The sequence below is a fragment of the Phlebotomus papatasi genome, chromosome 2 (assembly GCF_024763615.1).
Source record: "Phlebotomus papatasi isolate M1 chromosome 2, Ppap_2.1, whole genome shotgun sequence".
NCBI classification, from domain to species: domain Eukaryota; kingdom Metazoa; phylum Arthropoda; class Insecta; order Diptera; family Psychodidae; genus Phlebotomus; species Phlebotomus papatasi.
Genome location: NC_077223.1, coordinates 97,582,043 through 97,600,499, shown reverse-complemented (window position 1 = coordinate 97,600,499; position 18,457 = coordinate 97,582,043). Strand labels below are relative to the sequence as shown.

Sequence of the window (18,457 nt, the reverse complement as noted above, 5' to 3'; positions counted from 1 at the left end):
AAAAACATAAAATAAACACAAAACACTCTCTGCCACCTTTTTTCCCCTGTTTTGCTATGTGACATTAACTCGGCAAACTTCGTTCAGTTCAACTCGCCCAATTCGCCCTTCTGCCATTTCTAAGCCGGCCAAGAGAATTTTCTTGCCAAAAACAGCTTTTGGGAAATAATTTGAAAAACACATTTTATATATTATTAATATGCTGTCTAGAATATTTTTAACCTTTGATTTAAAAAAAAAAAACGGTTATTAGGATTGTTTCAATGGTATTTATGTGAATGGGCGAAATTTTCGAATGAATCATATCCAAAAATGGAAAAAATTGAACGACGCGTTTTCGAGTCATGCATGCATGGGATCTTATGCATATCCTTTCGTGATTATTCATAAAATCACACAATTGACGGCAATTCTGGCAGTATTTATGAACTATCTCCCGTTTCTAGCTTCTTATAATATGCCATTTAAGCCTAAATTATAATTTAACAAAAAATACATTTTTTTTATTATTCATCATCGCTTTTATATGATCAAATTGACTATTTCAAACTTAGGAATGCGCAAACCTACCAATTTGCCTCTCAAATGACTTAACTTCAAATTATAACAGGATTAAAAGAAGTTAGTTGGACGTGTTTGACCATTTTGAGTAAGTTTTCCAAATGTGTCAAGAAACTTTTGGCCGATGAAAAATTATCAAGTTTTCGGAAACAATGGTTTTTGATATGAAATAAAATGAATTATCTTTTTTTGAAATACATAAATAACATCTTTGGATTACAAGCAACTTATTTGTAAAAAGAAAAATTTTAATAAGTTATTTTTTTTGTCAAGACTTTCGGTCGTCACTTTACTTGAGACCCATCGTGATTTCTGATTGAATAAAGCTTTGAATGCTTTTAAGCTTTATAGTGCTATTCCAATGAATAGTAATAAGGGCAAATCTATCTAATTAACATATTTTTAGTACATGATTGCTTTCATGTGCTTCTGCTTTATCGACTTTACTATTTTTGATCTCTGTCACGACTGTTTAGTGATTTTAGAACACTATGAGGGCTGAGTAAAACAACCCGTGAAAGGAAACAATACAATTAAAAGTCGATTACGCAGAAGCACATGAGAATAACCATATACTAAAAACATGTTCAGGAGGAGGATTTTTCCTTTTTTACTTTTCATTGGAATTGAACCATTAGCTGATCAGAGTATTCAATGTAAATAAAATATTTTATGACATTAAACATGTTTAAATAGACATTTGTTTTTCTTGAACGATAATGCTTTTTTTAATCATGAAATGTGAAAAACATTGAGAACAGGTAGTTAAAATAGGATATAATGTAAATAAATCAAAAAAAATTATTACAGTATCTATATTATATTTATAATTTCGTAATAAGTTTTGGAATATTGAAAAATTTTAGTGTAATATTTTTTAATATATAAAAAAACAGAAATTGAGAGGATGATATTTTCTAATGAATTCATTCGTTACACAGTGGAATTTATAACTTTTTTTTTCTAATAACGAAAATGTCTTTAATGCTCTTTAGTGCAATTTTTTTTGCATATTAACGAATTCATCGGTTTTGGTTTAAATTCGGCGAAATAGAATAAATTTTTATTGAGATATTTCCCCCTTTAGCAGGACATACTGCTGATGGAAAATCCACTGATCAATTTATGTGTGTGTGTGCTTCTTTTTTTTTGCAGAGGACAACCAACTCCGGGAAGAACCACATCGGTTCTGCCGCCACCGAGAACAGCAGCACTCCCAGGAGGAGCTACCCTAACACCTGGTCCACCTCATCGTTCGTCATTGGGACACACAAGAACCAATTCGAATCTCACGATAACACCATCCGTGACAATTACACCTACTAGTGCACCACCGGCTGGATCTAAGCCACGCAATGTGAGTTGTAATGTATTTCTCCGATTCACTTTTGTCTCTTGTAATAACTTTTATATTTGGAACTATTGCTCCAGTTTTGTATTTCACATTTATACACATGATAAAAAAAAATATTTTTATGTGAAATAGATTGAGCACGAATACACAAAATATTTGGATGTGGTTTTGCAATTTGGTGAAAGACACATTTTCACATGAGATTTTCACACAGCTTTTTTTTTGAATGTTTAATATTCAAAGAATATAATTTGCATTATTTTGAGGGAGATTAATGTGAGGGAAATGTTCTCTCTATAGAGAAAGTGCAATTTTAAAGACATGTTTGCTTGACAATATTAAACTCTAGATAAGAATTTATTTTTTGACAATCATATTCCAAAGTTCACTTTTGAGACTGATGATTCAGAAAATTTCATTTCTCAATATATTTAGGATAATCTGTATTAAGAAAAAGTAATTCCTCGTTTTGATACTTTAAACGGAGTATATAATGGATTTCTTACAATAGAAACTTTGAATATCAAAAAGACGGATAATTGCGAATAATTTTTTAAATATTCATGCATTTGTTCAAAGAGAGTTTATAAAGGTATCTTTCGGATTATAAGTCATAAATGAGGTACAGCTAATAATGAATTGGGTTCGTGTTTTGTCGACAAATTTAAACATGATCAAATTTGAAATTTTAGTTATTTATTTTATTGAGCATCTTTAGTTTTAAATAGGATCCTTTTTATATTTGCTCAAAAATCAATACACTGAGAGAAATCCGAAAAAGTTTAAATAACATTCCGGAAATGTTTAATTTACCCTGCAATACTGGTCCGAAATCGGTGTAATTATTATGCTTTTTTGGTGTATTAGGGGTTAAAGTAACCCTTTTTCGTGTAAATTTTACCCTTAAAAAGGTGTAAAATTAACATAAAAAATGCTGATATATTTTTACACCTAAAAAGTGTAAAAGTTTTGAAGAAAAAAAGCTAATCGCACCCCCGTTTTTTCTCAGTGTATAAATTAATAAATAATTTGAATAAATGTATATTTTTGAAAATTATGTGACTTATCCACTAACTGTTTTTGACAATAATTGAAAATGCATTTTTACTGCTCAAACTCCACAGAGAGAGCAGTACCGTTGTTACGGGGGACTGATTTTTTTCGCTATTTAGGTGTGATTTCTTCTAATCACACCTATTTTTAACTTTACTCTGTAAAAGAGTACAGTTAATATGAAAAGAGGGGGAGTGAATGGGTAATATTATAATTTATTTAGTTGTTAATGGCTCCAAGACACCTTTTAGATCAAGAAAATTTGATGTAATAAAAATTCGCACCTCTTTTTCTCTCAAAGGTTTTGCATATGTCTATCCCACCCTTTCAGACGCTTCTTCTTTTAACCATCAGACCAAATTAAATTTAGTTTAATTGAATTTTGAGCGCGAAAGAATGAGATAGACTTTGTATGTGAGATAACGGTAATATGCTCGAAATTTACAAGATGACGTAATCGTCATCTTGATTTGACGTTTCAGTTCGCTATTTTGAATGACTGTCAAATCCTAAGCTTCGTCCAATTCTGTTGAAATTTCAGTATGTTTTAGCTGATGTCAAGACCTTTTCAGAACATCTATTTTTCAATCTAGGCCGTCTAGGCCAAGTAATTGCTAGATAGTAAGTCTCAAAGTTTAAAATTTTGAAATATTCTGATTTCCGCGATCTATTTCAATCTTGTATATTTGGGGCTTAACTGAAATGTCTCAATAAGCATTAAATATAGTTGATGCTTTAATTTTATATATTCATTTACCATTACATAATTAAGAAGGAAATAAACGAAAAATTCATTTTTTTTTTTTAATTTTTTTTCATCTTTGCAACAACAGTTGTTCAGATCCTCAAATAATGTACTGTTTTAAACCAAAAAATGTTACTTTTTTTTATTTGTTTGTTAGACGTCACGATAGAGACGTCTATTTTTTATGGTTTCAATAGGAAGAGAAGTGTCCTATAGGGTGGAATCACCACTTTTCGTCAGTTTTCCATTTTTCGCCACTTATATTGAAATCGCTATTTTTCCATTATTTGTGAAATAAATTAGCCGTAAAATTATTTGTATATCTACTGCTGTTACTTATAGAGACGAAAAACACTAATTTTTTGTTTTGAATTTAAATGTTTGAGCATTTTGAGAGTGTCATGAAACTTTTATCGAACAAAATTTACGATTTTGAATAAATAATTTATCTATTGAACAATTAATTACATTCAGCGAATACATTTAAAATTTGTATTTAGTTAGTTAATGTTTCATTTTATATTATTTTTATGTAAAAATTAGCCACGGCGGAAAGTGGTATTACTCTAAAATTGATTCACTACCTGTCGTCATAGCTATTAAATAGGCGACGCTAACTTCACTTCATAGATTCTCAGTGGTCAAATCTGCTTTGTTTACTTTCTGCAATAATCTAATAATTTAATTTCTCAAATAAAAAAGAAGAAAAATCATTTAATGTGAATAATAATTTGGTGATCATGAGGAAAAAGAAATGCTGAATGTATTATTTGCATAATATTGCCCAAAATAATCGAGTTTGAACTTTCCCAAGTGGGTGGCGAGAAGTGGTTACAGAACTGGCGAAAAGTAGTAAAAAGTAGCGACGAAGTGGTTATTTTTGCATTGCTAATAACAATCAGTTTTTTGTGTTAAATTTGAGTTATCTGATAATAAGGGGTCAAAAGTTATAATACAGTTAATTTCACTTTTTCCTAAAAGTGGCTGAAGGAGCCAAACCTTAAACGACAGAACAGTGGCAGAGCAATTAAGAAAGGTTGTCCCTCATTGATATTATTTAAGATTTGTAGAGATTTCTCACCTGATGGGATAAAAAGAAGAACTAATTAGCGATTCGGTGAGGAGTGACCAAAAATTTTGGACTCCACCGATCAGCTGATCAATTCTTGAGGGTGGCTGGAGATCAATAGACGTCGATATGGTCCTCTTCTCCCTTTAGACGCCAAGGGAGTTCGGTGTAATTGCTGGATTGTGGTGGTAAAAGTCTCGTGGGAGTCACAACTAAGGAAGAATTCTCTTGCAGGCGAAAATAAATCACTGACCACTTCACTAGACTGTTTTCTTATTTAAATATTTTATTTACAAAAATTAGGATCACATTCTTTAAAAAACTTAATTAAATTGACATCTGCTGCTTGTGATAACGAAGGAAATACTGGCTAAATGATTTGCGCATTGCGCTTATAATGCAAAAAGACCTAACGGGTCCTTGGCTTCGGGAGCCGAAATTGCTCGAATATTGTGCTGCATTATCTGCAGACAGATTGAAAAAACTGAGCAATTATAGATTAAGATAAAGATTTAATTTTAAGATAGCAATGATTTTAAATAAATTGAATTAAATGTTTTTTCGCAACTGAAGGGCTCAACTGATGCGCGAACATCCTCCCCGGGCTGGACTATGATATCTTAAGATGGATATAGTCCAGAAGAAACTTTAAAATTGAATAATATTTTTTGTTTTTTAAGAATTAAAGATAAACAAGAATTTTAGTTAGAGGATATTCAGAAATTTTGATACTTAATAGAAATTGAAAGCTTGATAATGCAATTGTTGAAATTCAATATTTTTTAAAGTCAAATTCGATATGATACTCCCCGGATGACCTACTTTTTAATCTCAATTCCGTTTGCTCTACTCTCAAATATAAATAAGACGAAAATATCTTCAAAATGGTTTCTTTGAGAGTTTAAGTATTGAAGTTAAAAGAAGATTTGTATGGGCCACTTAATTCTTAAGATTGGACCTAGGTTTGGAATGTGGCATTGTTTGAAAGTTTTAATCCGAGAAATGAAGTCCAGAATGGGAGCTAATGGCATTCGAAGATTAATGATAAGATGGAATAAACCGGAACTCCTCTGAAGATGTAGGTAGCAAATTGAAGTCTAATGTGGAGTCCGATGAATATGAAAATCCAATGTATTTGTGATTGATTAATAATGATCCAACGTTGAATGTTTAAGCATTTGAAGAGTTTTAACTGATTATTGAAGACCTCTGATGAATCTATGAATTCAGGAATTTGGCTAAGATGGCAGATCCAAGTGCAAGAAGAGGCTTCAATGCGATGGGTTTGAATAAACCTTGTAATTTTTCGTTGATTAAAAATTCTGGATGCCTTGGTCTCGGAAATTCTATGTCCTTTGAAGCGTCCTCGAAAATTGAAATGGAACTCGAGGATACATTGAGTATGAGTTTCTTCCGAGTCCACTTGAAGGCAGAGGACAGCTTCCGGAATTTACAGTTCAAGTAGGCGTGGAACTTCACGAGGTGGTTCAGGACTTTGAACATTGGATGCATGAAAATATGTTCCTAAAACTTGTTTTGGAAGATCCAGCAAGGCATGAACGATGTGAAAGCTTTGAAAATATGCGCAGGATCTTGGAAATGGAATTAGCATTCATCAAGTGAAAGGATAAAGGATTTGTAGGAAACAAGAAAGGAGATAGAATGTGTTCCCCAACAGTTTGAAGCTCGATGTCTTCCACAAATAAGAAAGATTGTCCAAGATCCATGTGAAGCTTTAAGTTTGATGTTTCGTTTCAGAAATCATTCTCTGCAACTGGTTGTTTGGAGTGTCTTTGAATGTCCAAATGATAGTAGGTTAGCCTGACATCAGAGAATGATTGATTGGCATTGGGGTCCAATGTCTTGACAGAAAAATTACCCAGGATTGAGGGTTTCCAATTGTAGTCAAGATTGTAAGTCTTGACAAGAAAACGTTGAAATCTTACGCCCATTAAGATGATCAACTTTTGCAGTAGAATTTCTAGGTCCTGGATCGGATTGACTGAACAGTAATTTAGCTCGTCAAGAAGAAGCACCTTACGCAAGAGATCCCTAGCATTCCCGGTGAAGGAGGATACTACCACTGCAGTCCATGAAAGGAAGCATGATGATAAGTGGACCCTGACAGAGGTAGTAGAAGTAAGCATGACAATCAGTGAATGCCGAATCCAAGCGATGAGCAAACCACCAGGAACTAGAGCAGGATTGGCGTTAGCAAGGCGGTTTGGTGATGAAGGAAATGGAGCCTGCAGATAGGCAAGAACATCACCGATGAATTTGGCCAAGTGGTATTGGAATCTGTCACCCATTAAGCAGGTTGGCCTTGAAATCGGAGGCTGCAATTCTTGGATCGGAGTGACGATAAAAACGTCGTAGTATAACGTAGTGCCAATTGGATCCTTTAACAAGTTCCCAGTGAATGAGAATGCTACCAGAGCTATCACCATGAAGAGGCAAGAGGAATAGTGGTGAATAGCAAGGGTAGAAACAGGTAGAAAAGTCACCAGTGAACTCTGATTCCAAATGACTAACGGACCACCAAGAATTGTAGCAGAGTGGGTGTAGATTGAGCAGCTCGATGATGATGATGAAGGAATATTTAAATTGGTTGGAACATCATCGAAGAAATTGGCCAAGCTTGACATCTCGTAGGCAGGAATACTTCCTCGGTCTCCAGTGAATAAATAGCCCACTACAGCTGTTGCGAGGAACACAAAGCATATGGATAAAGGATCGCATCTAGCATGTATGGGAAAGGAGGAAAGAGTCACTGGGAGACTCGGGAATTTAATGGCAGGCGGATTGTCAAAAGCTTGATAAAGTTGATTGTAGTCCACAGGAGTCGTAGATGGCAAAAATGGCGCCGGCAGGTTGGCAAGACCGTCATCCACGAACCCGTGGTAAAAGCAGTTGTGTCGTGCCTGGCATAGTCTGCACATGAGAAGCGTGCAAGTATCGGATAGGCAAGAGGGTAGGCAATATCGACACAAATTGAGTATCTTCGAATTTTCATGTGCATAGGAAAATGGCGTAAGAGGTCGTCTATGCAGTGAATGATGAGTATCTTCGCACCATCGTCCAACTGATGATGCATTTGAATGGAAAGCAGCAGATGATTTTTTGAAGGTAGTGAACTGAATCAACTGGATGGCTTGGCATGATTCTGACCGAGGAGTGGATGAGGTATCCAGGTGTGAAGTGTACGCATAAAAGTTGAAGTGGTTTAAGAACCCGTAAGACTTCGCCACGATAAGAAGATTAGAGCCACAATTCTTCCCCCCAGGGACCCTACATTCTGAGTCTAAAAAGTCCACCGTGTAATGCTTGAGGGTATGATAAATTCTAAACACGTGGATAGTATAAGCAAGTTCTTTGGATGACCTAGAAGGGGTATAGTAATGTCGCCTAAGAGCGAGTGGGATGGAAGACGTGACTATCGGCAAATATATTTTAGGCAACTCAAACAAAAGGGCAGCAGTGTCAAGTACATTTGTAAAACTACTACTTGCGATTATTGAGAACGTTGGTATTGGCGGATGTACTTGAAGAAGTCTCTGCTGCACGTGGTCATCAATCTCTGGCACATCATGAGGCAAAAAATTCGACTTAGGCGGCGGAAATTGCGCAGGATGGTCGCGATAATCTCCTTGAAGAGTACATTGTGATATATTCTGAAGATCTTGACTTGTCTCGTTGTCATTGGATGCTGATATTGGTCTCAGAATGGATCTCAAATTGGAGCACATGGTTATCAAAAGATGCATGAGGTTGGAGATATCACAGCCCATGATGCTAAATTCATCGTTGCCGACGCCACTGGACAGATAATTGCCCTTTGTCCAGGCTGGCCATTTGATTGCAAAACCCATTGTGTTGAGGAGTTGAGTTGCTGTTGGTACCGTTGCGAGCACCGTTGGAGTTGAAGCACTTCGATAAGGACTGAAGCTGAAGATGAAGTACTGGCCCGTCCACTGAGGCTCGAGTGGACCAAAAATGAAGGAGCCAAACCTTAAACGACAGAACAGTGGCAGAGCAATTAAGAAAGGTTGTCCCTCATTGATATTATTTAAGATTTGTAGAGATTTCTCACCTGATGGGATAAAAAGAAGAACTAATTAGCGATTCGGTGAGGAGTGACCAAAAATGAAGGAGCCAAACCTTAAACGACAGAACAGTGGCAGAGCAATTAAGAAAGGTTGTCCCTCATTGATATTATTTAAGATTTGTAGAGATTTCTCACCTGATGGGATAAAAAGAAGAACTAATTAGCGATTCGGTGAGGAGTGACCAAAAATTTTGGACTCCACCGATCAGCTGATCAATTCTTGAGGGTGGCTGGAGATCAATAGACGTCGATATGGTCCTCTTCTCCCTTTAGACGCCAAGGGAGTTCGGTGTAATTGCTGGATTGTGGTGGTAAAAGTCTCGTGGGAGTCACAACTAAGGAAGAATTCTCTTGCAGGCGAAAATAAATCACTGACCACTTCACTAGACTGTTTTCTTATTTAAATATTTTATTTACAAAAATTAGGATCACATTCTTTAAAAAACTTAATTAAATTGACATCTGCTGCTTGTGATAACGAAGGAAATACTGGCTAAATGATTTGCGCATTGCGCTTATAATGCAAAAAGACCTAACGGGTCCTTGGCTTCGGGAGCCGAAATTGCTCGAATATTGTGCTGCATTATCTGCAGACAGATTGAAAAAACTGAGCAATTATAGATTAAGATAAAGATTTAATTTTAAGATAGCAATGATTTTAAATAAATTGAATTAAATGTTTTTTCGCAACTGAAGGGCTCAACTGATGCGCGAACAGTGGCGATAAGTGGTTACTCCACCCTATTTCTGTATTTATATGAGTGTCAAAATTTTCAACTTAGAGCTCCTGTACCTAGACAATCCCTTGACCTTTCTCGTATTATTTATATATTCTGAAAAGGTCTTGACATTAGTTAAAATATACTAAAATTTCAGCTCAATCGGTTGAGTTTTTGATTTTTACAGTTATTTAAAATAACGGACAAAAAATTCAAATCAACTTAGCGACCAGGCCATCTTGTAGATCTCGAGTATTTTACCTTAAGCTCCCATATAATTGGATATATTATTCAAATACTTTTATAATAAAACTTCGCAAATATCATCTTATGCCATTATAGTTAACATAAATAACGTGTTCCCTGGAAGAAAACAAGAGAAAAAAGTATTTTAATTAAAAAAAATTAACAAAATCGCAATTTATAATTCTAGCCAGATATAGATTTACGCAGTAAATTGCCTAAATCTAAATAAAGTAAATTTTGTTTTGTAAAAATTTCATTTCTTTAAGTTACGATATTCCATACGATTCCACAGTCTCAATTTTTATGTATTAATTTTTAGATTTGTTTTCATTCTTGTGAAAAATGTCAAGCTTGAAAATAAGAAAATGTGTCAAACTCCTTTTGAAGGCAAAACATTTCGTGCTATATATATAAATGTGTAAAATCTGTATTTCATTGATATTCATTATTCGCACACATCGCAGAAAAAAAATAGTAATCACTTTGTTAAAAAGAAAAATTATGAATTTGTACTGTAAATTAACAAATATGTAGTTAGTGATACATTAGTGAATTAGATGTTTTTGTTAATGAACTAACAAAAAATGCGCAAGCAGCTCACTGTTTCGGATAATTCGAAGGTGCCAACGGGCAGTATCAGCAGTTCAGTGTCGATTACCCCTGCACCGTCTATACCTTCTAATTCAGGAGACCAGGTAGCAAAGGTTTCGGTTTGTTTATTTATTTATTATTTTTAAATTATACAACTCTTCTATGCTTTTTCTTCTTCAACACTCTCACTTCATTTACATGTTTTGCTTTATTTTATTTTTCTTTTCTAAACAAGACAAAAGAGAGATATAAATTGTTTATTTGGATAATTTGGTTCTGTGTTGAACGAGTTTTTTTTCTAAATTATTTTTGCAAATGATTGATTTTTCTTTTATTTAAAAATACAAAGATAAAGATTTACCATCTTAACGGCTTGAGAAGCTTGAGAGATAATTTGCTGAGAGAGAAAGAGAGAAAAATGTTGATTTAAATGTGGATATTTTTTTTGCTTTTCTTTGCCATGTTTCTAGAGTGATCGATCGACGCCACGAGATGATGGACAAACACCAGCACAGAGGCAAGCAGCAGCCAAATTGGCCCTGCGGAAACAATTGGAGAAAACTCTTTTGCAGGTGAGTGAGAAATATCTCATTGCAATTGACTGGGATATTAGGTGAGATTCTTAACAATCTCACCTACTATAATCCTAACAAAATTTCATGTCGTCCGATCGACCTCAAACTTGGCCAAAATGTGTTTCGCCACTTCCTGATCACGAATATATATGTGGCTATTTTACGTTCCCGGCCGGCCGGCCGGCCGGCCGGCTGGCCGGCCGGCCGGCCGCTCTTTGGAGCTTAATAGCTCCTAAACTAAAAGAGATATCGACTTGCGGTTTTCGGCAAAGGTTATATATCGGGTGAAAATTGCAACTTGGTGCATTGACCCCCCACCCCCCACCCCTCCTTCCGCCATTTTGAAGACCCGCCTTTTTTTGTTTTCTCAATAGCTCCGCCCCTATGGCATCGAGCGGGCTCAAATTTTAGTATGTTATAGCTGGGCCTTAGAGCTTTCCATCAATACCAAACTTAAGGTCCCCTGACCCCCCTGACCCGAGCTATAAGGGTCCAAAAAAAATTTCTTAAAATGGCCATAACTCCGGTTCTAATTATCAGAATTTAAAAAGTGAGGGCTTTTTGGAAAGCTCTCGTGAAATGCCACTTCCCCTTCTAACATCGCAGGTTCATAAAACCACCGCTAGGGGCGCTATTATTAAAAAGAAAATTTTTAAATCTTATAAGTTAAATAACTCAAAAATTCCATTGTGCATCGGGCTGAAATTTTAGTATGTTGTAGCCGTTGATTATACCTATCAAACAAAAAAAACCTTAAGTCGATCTAAAACCCCTGACCTGAGCTATAAGGGGTCAAAGTTCGAACATTGACCGGCCTCTATCTCCGGTTCTAACTAACATAGCGACCTAAATTTTACCTTTTTGGTTTCGTCTCGATGAGCACTTTCAGATGGAAGTTCAAAAAGTCACCACAGGTGGCGCTGTGATAGCGTCAAAATTCATCGAAATTCAAAGTCACTTTTCTCAAAAACGGCATTGTGCAAGTTAATGAAATTTCAGTATGTTGTAGTCCAGTCTAGGACGTTTCCAAAATGGTGCGTATGCGCGCTGTGGTTTCAATAGAACCGGAGATATGAAGGGTCAAAGTTCACGAAATTCAAAAAATCATATCTCCGGTTCTATGTGACCGATTTTGATGAATGAGGGCTTAAACGAAAGATCTCACCAAATGCTACAACTTTCTAGAATATTTGAACTTCGTGAGACCAACACCAGGGGCGCCACAGTCAAAAAACGAATTTCAATATCACATAACCTCAATTATCTCGACTGTCGGTGAACCGATTTTGATGATTACTTCGACATAATTGTAGAGCACATTTGTCTCTACATTTCGTCCATACATCATTTTCCACTCAGACTACGCTATCACTCCGATTTTGCTGTTTAAGTGTGAAAAAATTGATTTTTCCCATAATAACGCTTTGAAATCACTCAGATGCCAATTTGACTGCCTCTACTCCACCAAGACACTTAAAATAGGGTTTTAAATGGAAAGTCCCACAAAATACAACAATTCTTTGATATAGTTGAAGTTCAACAAATGACTACTTGGGGCAATCTGGATGAAAAAAAAGTTAAGAAACAAAAAACCTCGCTTATCTTGGCTTCTGAGTAATCGATGAGATCATGTTCTATGGGAAAATTATAGAGTACATTCTGGTCTACATTTCACCCATATATCACTTTTGTGCCAGTTCATCCAAATCCTTGATATTTTGGTTTAAATACAAAATTTGTATAATTTCACGAATTTGATTCAAGATAACTGAATGGCGTCTCCCAACTTCAGCTCCAAATCGAATTTGCATGCACTCCGAGTTAGCTCACGTTAAGAATCTCACCTACATAAGCCGGTTAGGATTATCTGTCCCTTTCATTCCTCTCATGCTAAATGTTGAATGATATTTTCTCACATTTTCCCTTTGGGGGGGTTGGTGTTTTCAATTTTTCAGATTCCGCCGCCAAAACCGCCACCACCAGAGATGCACTTCATCCCAAATCCCAGCAATACAGAATTTGTGTATTTGCTGGGACTTGAGCATGTTGTGGATTATCTGACGAAGGAGAAAAAGGGTCCAATGGCGTCACAGCCCTTCCGGTGTGCACAATGCAAAATCGATTTCACACCTGTTTGGAAATGGGAGAAACAGGGTAAAAGAGGAAATGATGCTACTTTTGTCAAAGACATTTCAGGTTTATTCATTTACATTAAACATTTTTATAAAGTATGTTCTTCCCTATGTTCTAACCCTATCCTGCTTTTATTGACTTTCTCTCTTATATTTGTTATTCCTTTTTTTCTTTTAGTTTTATGATTGATTTGGGATTTATTTTTTTGGCGAATTTTCAGTTGAAAATTAACTTGAAATTTGTCTTTTAGCTTGTTTTCTAATCACCTTCATTTTCATCGATTAATATTGAACAGAGTTGGATAGTTGTTTTTTTTTCAAATGGTTCTAGATGAAATTACAATGCTCAGTAAGTGGAAAATTCGAGGGCGGTTTTATTAAGTAAAGTTAAAGAATATAAGGCAGAGTTCCTTTTCATACAGAAAAAAAGTCGTAAAAGTTTGTGAATTCCTATTACAGACATACGAAATTCTTGTAAATCATATAACCCACTAAAAAGGTCGTAAATGTTTGTATTTTGTTCACAAAAATTGTTCTGAGCTTGATCACTTAACGAGAGTTTGTTGTTCTTTTATAAGCATTTGTTCGTAAATATTCGTAAACACAGAATTGCCCATGAAGTTTTATCTTTTGTTCGTAAAATTTTGACAAGCAAACAAAAACAAAGATACATGTACAAACAAATGTTTGTAAAAGAACAAGAAATGTTTGTTTAACTGATCATGTTACGAACAATGTTTGTGAAAGAAGTACAAACTTTTACGAACTTTTTGTGAGTTATAAGCTATACGAACATTTCGTGTAACCGGTAGGAAATTACAAACACTTACGAACAATTTTACGAAATATTTTTTTTTCTGTGCGGGAGTTCGATCGAGCAGCTCGCAAAGCCTCGGACATTTTGCCACCTCTTTCTGTTTTAACACTAAGAAAAAAAGAGGGTGCGATTAACATTTTTTCCTCAGAACTTTAACACTTTTTAGGTGTAAAAATATATCAACATTTTTTAATGTTAATTTTACACCATTTTAAGTGTAAAATTAACATGAAAAAGGGTAACTTTAACCCCTAATACACTTAAAAGGCATAATATTAACACCGATTTCGGATCAATAATGCAGGGTAAAATTAACATTTCCGGAATGTTATTTCAACTTTTTCGGATTTCTCTCAGTGAAAGGGTTATATCTAGGAGAATTCCTAACATTAGCGTTTTTTTGTGAATTTGTTGTAACTTTGCTACACTGAGAGGAGTCCGAAAAAGTTAAAATAACATTCCGGAAATGTTAGTTTTACCCTGCATTATTGATCGGAATCGGTGTAAATATTATGCTTTTTAGGTGTATTATGGGTTAAAGTTACCCTTTTTCATGTTAATTTTACACTTGAAATGGTGTAAAATTAACATTAAAAAATGTTGATGTATTTTTACACCTAATAAGTGTTAAAGTTACGAGGAAAAAAAAGTAAATCGCACCCCCTTTTTTCTCACTCAGTGTAATCAAGCGATCAATCAGAAATTTTCAGGAGTTATTAAATATGTGTTGAGGAATACATAAGAAGAGAAATACTAGACTTGAGTAAGTTGAGAAGGAAGAGATCAATGAAAAATATGAATAAAGAATGGCTTTCTCTTTTGCTCCAGCTACTGATGAAGGCTCGGAGCCTGAGCCGAGAGCTTTGGGAAAAATTGATGAGGTTTCCTTGAGAGTTCCCATTTTCCTCATCAATATCATTTTTTGCTTCAAAAAAAAGTTATTGACCGAATAAAACGAATGGAGACCTATTTTCTTGAGAATGAAATACTCTTCAATTTGAACTAGAAGAATTGTTGTAAACATATTTTTCAAACTTTTACAACAGGCTAAAGTTATTTTTTATTAGTTTAAATATAAAATGCACTCATGGGATTTTGATTTTTTTTAGTAACGTTTTTTCAGACAAGAATTGCGATTTACCGTCAATTAGGGAGTTTTGCGACGAAATGTTCCAGTGAACTATTTATTAGTCAATTATTTTGTAATATTTTTATTTCGAAAAAATATATTTAAGCGCTTTAAATATGTATAAACTATACCAAAATTTAAAAAAAGATAGGTCATTTCTTTGTCTTCAAAAAAAAAAAAAAAAAATACATTGCGAGAAAAGCTCATTTTTTTAGCCTCCTAAATAGGGGAACCCCCTTAATGTGCCAATAAGTTATTCCTTTCATCCTAGAACGGTAGAATGAGGGCAATCGTTCTTTCAATTTTTAAAAATTAGGTGCTCTTGATTTAGATTCCCGAGAATATTTAACCTGTAAAATTTAGCAGTAAAGATTTTTCCCAAAACTGTCATACACTCAGGGCTTAGAATCATCGATTAGAGGCCCTTTGCATAAATTTCCTTTACCTAATCCTTTACTGGTAAACTTTATAGGCTGAATATTCTCAAGGTTCAGCCTGACCCTGTCTGGTCTCTTATGTTTAGTGAATGACGGCTATTTACTCATTTTATTGGAGTATTTATTGTACCATTCTTAAATAATGTGACTGTTTATAAATACTTATAAAAGCTAAAAAATAGCAGCTATCGTTTTATTTTTTTCCGAATTGACAGTACAATCAAAAAATAAGTTATCATAAAACACCTGGAAATTTTTTGGCAAAAATGGGAAATTCCTTTTTTTGACCTAGATTCAGACAAGTGTCCAACTCTGGCTTCATGTGATTCTTCCTGTAGAACTTTTAGTCTATAGATTTCCCCAAGGAATATTGTAGGACTGTTGCTAAAATCATGTACCACTGACTGTTTTTTTTTGTAGCTGGTAAAGATCCAAAAGTAATTTGTGAGCAGTGTGTGACGACGAATGTTAAAAAGGCGCTAAAGGCTGAACACACGAATCGCCTGAAGACAGCCTTTGTGAAAGCTCTGCAGCAGGAACAGGAGATTGAGCAGCGTCTGTCCACGCAGAGTAGTCCATCACCTGTTGAGACACATGCGGCTAGTGTTGTGAGTACTCCAGTGGCGCCGCCGCCGCCTCCACCGCCGGGTCCAGTGCCGACCAAGTCGCAGACACCGACGCCCACAGCGACACCCACTCCTCGACCAACTCCTACACCTCCAAGTCAGCCGACTCCGCCACCGGCAAGTTCAAGGTATGACCCAAAGTTGCCCTATACTCTTTTTTGTCCTTTTGACTTTCTAATGCAGATTTATCATTTTATTAAAGTAATTCATCCAAAGGGGAAAAATAAATTTACATAATTAAATTGGAATGGTTGTAGAATAATATTTGCGATGCAGTTTGCGGGAAAATATTTTATTTTTACTTTTCATTTGAGAAGGACTTTCAAGTAATTTGAAAAGGAATGTTAATACTTAAAACATTCAGAATATTAAGTGAATATAATAATCTTTCAGAAAAAGACGTAAAAAACTGTATAATTTTCTGTTTTTTTTTTAGACAAAGAATTAAGAAATCTAAATTCTATTCCTTAAAATTATTATTTTCTTATTGTCCTTAATAAAATAAAATAAGTTTCTTGGTCTAAGATTTGGATAAAACTATAATATCTTTATTGAATATCTTGATAATATAATATCTTTATTGAATATCTTAATATCTTTACTGAGAAAAGAAAGAGGGTGCGATGAACTTTTTTTCCTCAGAACCTTAACACTTTTTAGGTGTAAAAATATATCAACATTTTTTAATGTTAATTTTACACCTTTTTAAGAGTAAAATTAACATGAAAAAGGGTAACTTTAACCCCTAATGCACCTAAAAGGGGTAATATTTACAGCGATTTCGGATCAATACTGCAGAGTATAATTAACATTTCCGGAATGTTATTTTAACTTTTTCGGATTTCACTCAGTGTTTATATCTTTTAGATTTAGGAAAAAATGAAAAAATGCAATTAAGCAAGTTAAGTAAAATTTTGTCAGTAAATAATTAAAAATGAGCAGTAAAATCTTCAATTCGATCAGTAGAAATATTCCAGTTCATCAATGAAAAATTAAAAAGGGGTCAGAACACTGACAGGAATCCGAAAAAGTTAAAATAACATCCCGGAAATGTTTATTTTATCCTGCAGGATTGATCCGAAATCGGTGTAAATATTACGCTTTTTAGGTGTATTAGTGGTTAAAGTTACCCTTTTTCATGTTAATTTTACCCTTAAAAAGGTGTAAAATTAACATTAAAAATGTTGATATATTTTTACACCTAAAAAGTGTTAACTTTTTTTCCTCGCAACTTTAACACTAGGTGTAAAAATATATCAACATTTTTTAATATTAATTTCACAGCTTTTTAAGGGTAAAATTAACACGAAAAAGGGTAAATTTAATCCCTCTCTTAAAAATCATAATATTAACACCGATTTCGGATCAATAATGCAAGGTAAAATTAACATTTCCGGAATTTATTTTAACTTTTTCGGACTTCACTCTGTGTAGAAACTTAAAAATGAACGGTAAAAATAAAATCTGGTCTGTAAAAGCAAAATTGCAAAAAGAATAAAAACGATCAGAAGCAAATAAAATGCAGTCAGTAAAAAATAAGAAATGGTCAACGAAAAGTTAAAAATGAACAGTAAAAAGTAAAATGTGGTCAGTAAAAAAATGATCAATGAAAAATAGTAATGAGCAGTAAAAACTAAAATGTGATCACTAAGTAATAAAAACTGGTCAGCAAAAATTGAAAATTAGCAGTAAAGAATAAAATGTGGTCAGTAAAAGATAAAAATTGGTCAAAAAAAATTATAAATGAGTAGTTAAAAATAAAGTATGGCCAGTAAAATTTTTAAAAAAAAAAAAAATCGTCGGCAAAAAAAATTAAAAATGAGCAGTAGAAATATCTGAGTTGATCAGTGAAAAATTAGAAAGTGGCCAGTAAAAAAATAATGCCATTAATAAGTCTAGGTCATTTTTTTTTAATTTCTTATCATGTTTTATTTTTTGCTGACATTTTATTTTTTTACTAATAAAATTTTATTATTTATACTGACCACTTTTTATTTTTTTTATTGACCGCTTTTAATAAATTTTGTTATTGTTCTTTTTGGAGTTTTTATTGCCATTTTTTTACTGACATTTTTTTTAAAAAATGTTTTACTGTCCATTTCGATTTTTTTGCTGCTCAAATTTTATTTTTTACTACTCGTTTATTCGATATTAAGGCTGGCCACCTACCCCTAATTGATAAATAACAAAGCTTGATTGGAAAAGCGTCCCATCTTTGCCAAATATTTAACTTGAAAAACGAATCAAGCGCCCGACCTTCAGAAAAATGTCCTTAATTTTGGTTTTCATTATTTGTTA

General features: G+C 34.1%; 1 protein-coding gene across 17 annotated transcripts in view; it reads left to right on the top strand.

The window, feature by feature from the left end:
- The window catches only part of LOC129802604 (transcription factor dcp-66), a 59,318-nt gene that overhangs the window by 32,953 nt on the left and 7,908 nt on the right, over positions 1–18,457 (top strand). For 2 of the 17 annotated variants that reach the window (XM_055848562.1, XM_055848560.1), the window contains exons 4-8: positions 1,717–1,918; positions 10,473–10,547; positions 10,914–11,015; positions 12,974–13,172; positions 15,954–16,287. In XM_055848562.1, the coding sequence (XP_055704537.1) occupies positions 1,717–1,918; positions 10,473–10,547; positions 10,914–11,015; positions 12,974–13,172; positions 15,954–16,287 (912 nt within the window). Of the gene's footprint in view, positions 1–1,716; positions 1,919–10,448; positions 10,557–10,913; positions 11,016–12,973; positions 13,215–15,953; positions 16,288–18,457 lie in introns of all 17 variants that reach the window. The other 15 variants (XM_055848556.1, XM_055848554.1, XM_055848558.1 and 12 more) reach the window with 9 other exon arrangements.